This window comes from Trichosurus vulpecula, chromosome 3 (genome assembly GCF_011100635.1).
Source record: "Trichosurus vulpecula isolate mTriVul1 chromosome 3, mTriVul1.pri, whole genome shotgun sequence".
NCBI lineage: Eukaryota > Metazoa > Chordata > Mammalia > Diprotodontia > Phalangeridae > Trichosurus > Trichosurus vulpecula.
Window position 1 is genome coordinate 228,745,668 of NC_050575.1, and position 10,655 is coordinate 228,756,322.

Sequence of the window (10,655 nt, forward strand, 5' to 3'; positions counted from 1 at the left end):
ACAGGTTGATCAGGACAACCTGATCTGCTATGTGAAAGTACAAGGAGATGAAACTTCTTTTAGAAGTTGTGATTATCTTTTTATGGAGAATACGCATATGCTTTATGACAACTTCTTTGAATGGATTGGGAGACATGTACTGGAAAGTTATTAATAACTCATTGAGAAAGAGTAATTAAAATGTAATAGCTGGGTATGACTTGATTTGCAGAGCTACTACTTTCTATGTGGCCTGTAAAAGGGAATTTTCATTTTAGAATCAGATATTTTGGGATGTCCTGAGAGCTGAACAAAGACCAGAGAAAAGTAGACCTAAGAGTGAATTTGCCTGTCTTCTTCAGCCTGATGAATGATTATTGAACCAGATCAACAACTTCACTTCAGAATTTGGCCTCATGATTCTATTATAATGGACTCGGAGATTCCTGAACCTGGAATATAGACCTGGATATAACTACCATCTGATTTCCCTCAAAGTTAACTTTGCAGGCTGTTAGAAGATTCTGGTGGTACCTGGAAACCAAATCCTAACAGATAGTGTTGTGGCTAATAGAACACAAGTTCCACAAGGGACCACTGTTTGGTCCCTACCATTGTATGCTATACTGCTATTGTAGGTTCCCCTAAAACCTCGGTGTCCTGAAGATGTGGCAAGAAAACATCACTAACGTCACTGAGTTCATCCTTGTGGGCTTTCCTACCACAATCTGGATCCAGATCCTGCTCTTCATCCTTTTTCTTGGAACCTACCTATTTGTATTGATAGAGAATCTGGTCATTATACTCACTGTCTGGACCAATGGCTCCCTCCACAAGCCCATGTACTACTTTCTGGGTAGCATGTCCTTCCTAGAGATATGGTACATTTCTGTCACTGTCCCCAAGATGCTGGCTGGTTTTCTCCTTCACCCCAACACCATCTCATTCTTGAGCTGCATGACTCAACTCTACTTCTTCCTTTCACTTGCCTGCACAGAGTGTGTGCTCCTGGCTGCCATGGCATATGACCGTTATGTGGCGATCTGCCAACCACTCCATTACCCAGTCATCATGACCATAGAGCTCTGTATCTGGCTGACTGCCACTTCCTGGTTATGTGGCTTTTCTATTGGTATAGTCAAGGTCTATTACATATCACATGTTATCTTCTGTGGTAACAATGTGTTAAACCACTTTTTTTGTGATGTTTCTCCCATCCTCAAATTGGCCTGCAAGAACATTTCTGTGGCTGAGAGGGTGGACTTTGCCTTAGCCATTGTAATCCTTGTCTTTCCTTTCTCAGCCACTGTTACGTCCTATGGTTTCATTATCTCTACTGTCCTACACATCCCCTCAGCTGCTGGACAGAGGAAAGCCTTCTCTACCTGTGCTTCCCACCTCACTGTAGTGATAATCTTTTACATGGCTGTAATCTTCATGTATGTTCGGCCTCGAGCTATTGCCTCCTTCAACTCCAACAAGCTGATCTCAGCCATATATGCAGTCTTCACACCTATGTTGAATCCTATTATCTACTGCCTGAGGAACCAAGAAGTTAAGGATGCCATCAGAAAGACCCTAAGCAGTGGCTGGACCCTATTCTTGAGAGATTCCTCCTTTTGAAAAGCCCTTCTCATTTCTATTCAGGGACCCAGAAACCATTTCCAAGAGAGGCAAAGGCTACTGAAAAGTACTGAGAGCCCATAAATGCCAGCTTAATTTTGAGATGCAAAATGAATTCTCATAAATAGAGAAGGAAAGAGAAAGTGAGAGAGGCAGAGAGACAGAGACTGAGAGACAAGGAGAGAGGGAGGGGCAGAGACATAGACAGAGATAGAGATAAGGGGAAGGAGAGAGAGAATTTGACACCTATGCAACAAAATTATTTGTAATTACTGAAAAAAAGGGGCTCAGTTTAACTCCTTTTTATATAAGACAAACATGGGCCTGATTCCCAAGTGCTAGACAATGCAGAGAAAGGGACCTAGGCACAAAATTCTCAAAAAAATTAAATAAGTTCTTAGAAATAATTTTCCAGAAATAAATTTTTTAAACATTCACTATGAATAAGATGAATTTACATAAGGCATGTAAGAATGATTAAGCATATAAGAAATGATGAGTTCGATGATCTTCAAAAAACCTGAGTAGACTTGAACAAAATAATGACAAATAAAATGAGCAGAACCAAGATCATGCTGTATGCAGTAACAGCAATATTGTTTTAAGAACACTTCGAGTGACTAAATCATTTTGACTATTATAAATACCCAAATTAACTACAAAGAACTAATGAAGAAAGAAGCTATCTACATCTAGAACCTACACTCAGAGAAAGAACTGATAAATAAAAGTATGTAAAAAATGATTTTACATATATACATATATGTATATATACACACATACCTATAATATGTGTAATATATATATATGTATATATGTAATATACACACATATTTGAGTCTAATGGTGGCCATCTCAGGGTGGGAGGGGAAGAAAAAAAGGAAAAAAAAAGAAAATTACATGATAACTTTATTATTTATTTAAAAGGAATAACAAGTTGTACATAATAGATTTGCAGTTTCATGTGAAATCATGTTGTTTTTCTGTTCTACTGTTAAGAAAATGATGGTTTTATTAAGTTCAGAATAAAATAAATTTTAAAATGAAAGGTTAGGAATTAGGAAAGAATTAACACAAGTATATTTTTAAAAGCTAACCAAAACCATAAGATTATTTTAAAGAAATGTAGACAAAATCTTCCCAAAGACTGTTTCCTTTATAATAAAATCCTTTTTAAAAAAGTATAGATATGAAAAGTCTATTTAAAAATGTGATTAAAAAGTATATCTCAGAAACCAAGCTCACATTTTCAATGAAGAAGTGCAGAAAATTGCATGCATAAGTAAGGAAAAAATGTAAGGGGAGGGGAGGGGAAGTGAGGGGAGCAGAGGGAAGGAGAGGGAAGGGAAGGGAAGGGAATGGAAGGGGAGGGTAAGGGGAGGGAAGTGGCAAGATATAGATTAGAATGGTGGGAAATGAGGGCCTAAACTGGGATGATATTAGTGTGAGTGGAGAGAAAAAGCATTGTCTGGTTGATGCTCTATGACAACAAATTATAAAGTGATACTGGTATAAGAATCAAAATCTAAGGTGACCCAAATTGTATTGGAAAAGCATATGGTGGGTATAAGTAGGCTGCTGCATACTACTACCAGCCTTGACTTCTATAATCAGGCTATTAAACAATCAATCAACCACTGCTTGGCAGTGATTCCAAGTACTGGGTTCAGCTTTGGGAAAAAGATTAAACTAAAATGTTCCCTGAACTTAAGAAAGTTACAATTCTGCATCTACTTTTCCAGCTTATTTCACTTTAGTCCTTTTTCAGTACTCTATATTCCAACCAAATTAGACTATTAGCTTCACAGAATTAAGGAAGTTAGGAAGAGAGACTACTTAAAGGTGAAAAGATGAGTTGTGCTTTGAATATATTGAATTTGAAATGCCAGGGGACATATAATTGGAAATTTCCTGATACCACTTGATCCAACAATCTTAAGGTATGTTTGCTAGAAGGAAATCTGTTAGCTTCTTTTACACATGGCTTCATACTATCAAGTACCCATGTTTTTTCCTCTATACCTATGCCATAGACATTGTCCACATGATAACCATTTGTGGTGTAACTATATGTAGACTCAAACTGATGATGTATGAACTGGAAAATGGGAAAGTAGCCCTTAAAACATGAACATATCTTCTTTTCCCTAAAACAAACAAACAAACAAAAAACAACAACAGAAAAAACAAAATCCCCAATAAATCAGGCTGCCTATTTGGATTACTTTGATCTTCTTTGAAAAGAAAGTGAAAACTTAGCAATTTTGTATGGGTTAAAGAAGAATGTGGAAGAGTAAAAATTAGGGTGGAACAAATCATTTCCTATTTCAAAAATTTGCATGTTGATTTAAAGTTTGTCAAAAAGAATACATATGTGGAGGGCATATATTTAGATAAAACAAATGGTCAGAGAGCATATATAAAAGCTGTGTGTATAGGAAACACATGTGGCCAGGGATCATGAATGGAAAAAAAATGTGTTTAGAAACAGCTAGCTGGCACAGTGGATAGAGTACTGGACCTGGAGCCAGAAAGACCTGAATTCAAGTTCAGCTTCAGACACTTACTAGCTGGGTGACATTGGGCAAGTCACTTAACCTCGATTTGCCTCAGTTTCCTCATCTGTAAAATGGGGATAATAATAGTACCTACTTTCTATGGTTGTTGTAAGGATCAAAAGAAATATTTGCAAAGAGCTTAGCACAGTGCCTGGCACATAGTAGACACTACATAAATGCTGTTGATAATAATAATACCGAAGTATAATAATAATTACATGTAGCTAGAGTAAAAGTGTCATAGGGTCAATTCACAGTAGCAGAACTGCTACTACACTTTGGAGTTGTCATCAGCAAGCTGTTTTCTCCCCTGAGCAATGGCCATGAGCTTCTGTTTTCTTTGTTGTACTCTGTAGGACAGCTCTGCTCTCTGCTGAACATCTCACTGAGTTGCTCTCTGCTGAGAGCTTTTCCTACTGTCCTCTAATAAACTGTAAATGCTTGCCTGAGCTATAGTCCAAAATTCCTATTAAATGCATAAATATCCCAGAGTCACCAGCCTCAGTTCCCTTTGAATCTCTGCAGGAACTCCATTTACCAAAACTACAGATATGAAGCTGAAGGGGAGAATATTCCTTTCAATCCCTCATTCAATCTCATATTGCTCATGATTACCATGCAAATTAACCCAGGAATAATACTGAAGAGGCTCAGATAAAGCTAATGAGACTGGCAAGGTTTATACACCTTTCTACCAGCAACAAAAGTCACTATTGCTACAATTACTACACAGAATACTTTTCCCCTAATCTCCTGTATTTGAACCCAAGTCCAAGATGTACAGAGCTGAATGGACTATGGCTATTGAGATCTCTCTCTTCCTTCAAGACATTTCCCATGTATAAGTCATACCCTTTTTTGAAAAATTTGGGGTCTAAAAACTGGGTGTTTCTTACAGTGGTTATAGATTTTTTTACTTGCATTTCCCACTTTTTCGTGCTTGTTGTCCTTGCGCTCATTGTTTAACATTTGTTACTAGTACATTAGGTTGTGTTTTGCCATGTTCTGCCCAGAAATGGCTCAGAGAAGATTTTTGTACAGTGCTGAATTCAAGTTAAAAGTGATCCAGTTTGCAAAAGTGAATGGAAATTGTACTACTGCACATAAGCTTGGTCCTCCTTCAACTGAGAAAACAATCTGAGACTGGCTACAGGAAGAAGAAAACCTACTGAAAAATGCCACAGCAGAAGAAGGCCATGAAAGGCAAGTCAGCAAAAATGGCCTGATTTCAAGAGGGAATTGAAGATATGGATTGAAGAGCAAAGGGCAATTGGAATAACTGTGTCCACAAAGATGGTTCGGCATGAGGCAAGAAGAATTGCGGATGAAAAAGAAGTTACTGATTTAAAAGGAGGATACAATTAGTGCTTCAGGTTCATGAAACGGAATGGACTAAGCATGTGTACACACACCAGACTTGCCCAAAAGATACCTGAAAGCTATGAGCAGATGAATAAAACTTGAGTTCAATAACTTTATGTAATACATTTTTTTTTCAAATTTCAGGCCCCCAAATTAAGGTGCATCTTATACATGGGGAAATGCGGTACCTCAAGCATCACCTTCTATGTGAATTTCTTCCTGGCCTTCCCAACTGTTAGTGCCTACATTTTAAATACATTATTTATTTTTAAAGATTTATTTGTATACATTTTCTATATACTTTGATATGTACTTGTCTCCCCACTAGAATGTATGGAATTCTTTCATCCATTGAATCTGTATCCTTAGCACCCATCTCAATGGCTGGTACATAGTAGGCACTTAAATACTTTGGAGGATGATGAAAGACTAGGGTAAAAGGCCTAAAAAGAGTGCTTAAGTCTGTCTCAGAGATGCTCAACCACTAGCAAGGGAAGTAGTCAGGGCCACTTGGCCAGGAAACATATCTCATTGGATCTCTAAATCCATAGACGTGGGCAAGTAGATTCATGATGATGTAATCTCTGCTGAAGAAACAATGAGCTTAGCCACAGATCTAGGCTGGGGAGGGGACGTGTGATGAATAGTGGAGCCAATTCCCCCAAGAATAGGCAGCTGTCCTTTTTTCTCTCAGAGGACAATGAGGACTGAGTATTGAATGCTCTCCTGTGGGCTCCTCAATTACTTCTCCTACTCCTTCCCCTCTCTTTAGTCTTTCTTCTGAACCTTAGCAGTTTCTAAGCTCCTAGCCTCAAGAACCTCTGTTTGATTCCTGCTGCTTGACAATAACTTCTGCTTCAGAGGGAACTGGAGGAGAGAAGTTATTTCTTTTCCTTCCTCATAGACACAACAGGAGAAAGGTGACACCATGGTTGCCTAGCATCCTTCCTGGGGTGGGGGGAGATGCCTAGGGTCCAGAATTTCCTCTCCATATTCGTTGTACTCATCAGAGATGAAAAATATTACTGTAAAGAAGGCTGAGCTTCAAACCACCTGACCCTTGAAGTCCAACCCTATGTTCATGATTGGTGGAAAAGAACTTTCTCCTTAAAAGTTTCTGTTTGATCACCTTGGACTTTCAACTAGCCACGAAGCAGTCAGTGTAGTTGGTGGCTGGTCTTCTGTCCCTATTGGAGGTAAGTAATGCTCACAGAGCTACGTACTCTGTCCTGGAAAGCTGTATAGAACTTAATCTGGACATGTGTTGGGGGTGGTGGTGGTGATAATGGAGGCCTCAGGATAAGAGCAAGAGGAGAAGGAAACTATAGATGCAAAAGTTTTTGTGAAATCTAAATTAAGGGAAAGATTGATGCCCTAAGTGCCTCATAATGAAGTATCCACTTTCTTAAGGAACTCCTGTGCTCCCCATTTAGATACCTTCCCTAGAAGACATCCCTAGAAATGATGCTAGTAAGGGACATGATTCTTAGTCACCCAAGGGATCACAGTCTAGAATGGTAAAAGATTTTAGATCTTTCTGCCACCTAGGTCCTTGTTTTTCCTGTACTTTGTTCTTCCTGCCATGGTCAACTGTAATGGAGTGGTTTATACTCTACCCAAACCCAATCCAGTCTAACCCAGTCTATCACATCCCAAAAAAACAGCCCGATAGGACTACTAAAGGATCTTTGTGATTTGCAAGTATTTTCCCTGGATAAGTCTATGACCCATGTAGAGATATGATATTCTATTCCTATTCTGTGTCCATAGAAGCCCTTCAAGTTTCTGCTAGCTCCCAGTTAGGCAACTTGTGGTCTTCTCCAATGATTGGAAAGGAATCTAAGAGTTTTCAAAAAATCTGTTAATGTTGTATGTTCCATATGCTTTAGGCATTCAGATCATTGTGGGCACAATATGCTTTGAGTGGAACCTGGTGTTACTTTGCAATAAGTAGTCCAATGAACTATCCAAAGGTCCTTAGAAAGCAAATGGGGCAACATATTAAAGGTAGCCTCTTCCCTTTCCCTTTCTCAAGCCTTTTGCAAAGAAGTGCTACTATCTTTGTGGAATGCCCAGAGGTCCCAGCCCTCTGTGTTTGACTTCTACTTATATTTAAAGTTCTCCTATGGCTCCATGTTTTCTTTTCTTTTAATTCTTTTGAGATGCAACATGGGAGAGTTGATAGACTCCTCGGCTTGGAGTCAGAAAGAGGTACTAAAATCCCATTTCTAATATTTTATTTCCATAAGACCATAGAAATAATAGTATCATAGATCTAGACATTCTTTGACTTTATAGTCACCCAACCTGCAACTAGGAACTTCCAGACCAAATTTCCTTTAGGGACAGACTATATCCCATTGGCCCATTTAAATACCATAGAATTCTGTTGATTGGCTGTGTATTTGAAGTAGTCTTGAAAAAGTTACATGAGCCAAATTTGACCCCTAGGAAACTAAAGCTGCTACCAGTAATCAATCTTCCTTGGTACACTGATAAATTTATTTTCCTTTCAGTTTGTCTACCCACATTATTTGACCTCAAGTCATGCACATCTGGAGGTGAGTGAGATTCTCCCTTGATTTCCAAGGAACCCAGGCTAAAAAATTTCCCAATACTCCAAATCTCAAGTCTTTATCCACTATATGATCTAGCTACCATCTAACATGTCATTTAATCTATCTAAATCTAAGATAACTAACTCTTCAATGCTATAATTATAGATGAGGACATGTATCTATGAGGGCATTCCTAAACTAGAAGTTTCCATACCAAGGAAATCACATGCCTTTGACTTATGATTTATATATGTTTACACAGAGAATTCATAATTGGGTCCAAGACTGTTGCTGGTGTTTCTCAGAGCAGGGCAGAGACTAAAAGTGAGTGTCAGAGAAATCCTTGTTCTGTCTCCCCAAAAGCACTTCTCCAGTTGTCCCCTTGCTTCAGATGCTTTCGGTTAGCTCTGCCATGGAAGATATCAGAATTACATATCAGAAAGTCTTGTGGCTTTGTCCAGAAATGGTCAATCTGCTTCACTACTGCTTCTGAACATTAATGTTTCCATCTAGCAGTGGGGATGGTAGTTACAAAGTGTAAATACTGTTTCCCAATGACTGCTTTATTCTAGAATTTATTGTGTTCCCTGTCAAGGATGGAATTTATGAGTTTGGCTATGTGTCACCATGATAAATTCTTTCCTAGCCCAACAGACCTCTCAATTACTATGTTACTTTATAACTTATATACCAAATGAGTGAAAGTCCAAGCAAGAAAGAAGTTAGTCCATTTAAAGCTCAGGAACAGATATATAACGGAATGAAATAAGAGCAGCAGAAGAACTGTTAAAAATGAAAAAAAAGCATAAAACTTTGGTTTCAAATACCACAGTAACATATAGTCAGTAATCCCATTGGAATTCTTTTATTTCCTTCTCACTTTTCTCTTCCCAGACATCTAGTCCCATATTTCACACAAATGTAGCACACTCTTCTCTCCCCTTCTTCACCTGCTGAATTTCTACCCGTTCTTTAACATGCAACTGAAATTCTACTTCTTGTGTGAAGCTTTTTTTCTCTGATCCCTCCTCCCCTTCATAATAATAACCATCCCCTAGGCCCTAACATTTCATAGTTATAAATCATACAACCTTAGATCAATAGGCTTTAGAGCTAGAAGAGACCTTAGAGATCATTTGGTCTAACCCCCTTATTATATAGATGGAAAGTGTGAGGAGCAAAGATTAAATGGCCTCTCAATTTCATACATATTGTGAGTAGCATAGCAGAAATGTAAAACCATGTCCTCCTCATCCAAATCCAGGTTTCTGTCCACTAAACTACAACTGTCTCTCATATTTTTTTTCTCTACCACTCAAATGTACTTAAGATGTATTATTTGTTTTTGGTTTTTTGTTTTGTTAAGTAGTTTTTCAGTCACGTCTGACTCTGCATGGCCCCATTTGGGGTTTTCTTGACAAAGATACTGGAGTGGTTTGCTATTTCCTTCTCTAGTTCATTTTACAGATGAAGAAACTGAGGCAAACAGGGTTAAATGACTTGGTGAGGGTCATATAACTGTCTGAGGCCAGATTTGAACTGAGGAAGATGAGTCTTTTGACTCCACACCTAGTATTCTATCCACTGTGCCACATAGCTGTCCAAGATGTGCTATGCATTATAATTATTTGTGTTTGTATCTTATTTTCCTGGTAGGTTAATAAGCTCTAATAGGACAGAAATACTTATCTAATTTTGTCTTTCCCCTAAGACTAAACACAATGCTAGGTATATAGTAGAGTTTAATCGGTGTTTTTAATTAACTGGTTAATTCCAAGAATTTTTTTACATAAATGGGTATAAAATGTTAATCTACTAACTTGTACAAGTGAAAATGAGTCTTTAAATATGAATGAACCTAATGAGATTTGAAGTAGCTAGATGGCAAAGTGAATAGTGCTGGACCTGGAGTCAGAAAGACCTGAGTTTAAATCTGGTCTCAGACATTTCCTAGCTGAGTGGCCCTAGGCAAATCACTTAACTTCTGTCTGTATTAATCCGCTGGAGAAGGAAATGGCAAATCACTCCAGTATCATTGCCAAAAAACAAAACTAAACATGGACAGTATGGTCCATGGGGTCACAAAGAGTTGGATATGACTGAAAAACAAAAATGACATTAAAGAAAACCTTTAAGATTATATAAACCATAATTGTGTTCTATTATACTAGAATAGTAGTAGACTTTACAGCTGGGAGGTTAAGGCAGGTAGACCTCAGAGATCAGACAATACAAGCCATGTCTTTTTGAGATAAGGAAACTGAGTCACAAAGAATAGAAGTTATTGGCCTATGGCCACACAATTTATGCAGATCTTGACTTCTACCTAGCTCTGTTGATTTCTTTTTTTTAATGTAAAAACCAGGTTTATTACAAGAGAAATGAACATACATGTGGAACCCAAAGAGTTCCTGCTGATTTCTAAAGCACAACTCTTCCCATCACACTGCCTCTGAAATGAAATACTCCCTAAAATAAGCTTGTTGAGAGAATTAGCAATAGCATGTAGCATGGATTGTCCACATAGGCCCAACTTAAAGCCTATCTTTATAGCTGCATTGGATATTATTCTTTC

At 38.0% G+C, this 10,655-nt stretch overlaps 1 protein-coding gene across 1 annotated transcript; it reads left to right on the plus strand.

The window, feature by feature from the left end:
• Nucleotides 1–645: 645 nt before the first annotated feature.
• LOC118844713 (olfactory receptor 6-like) lies at nucleotides 646–1,602 on the plus strand. The gene has a single exon (XM_036752667.1). The coding sequence runs from the start codon at nucleotides 646–648 to the stop codon at nucleotides 1,600–1,602; it is 957 nt and encodes a 318-aa protein (XP_036608562.1).
• The last annotated feature ends 9,053 nt before the right edge of the window (nucleotides 1,603–10,655 follow it).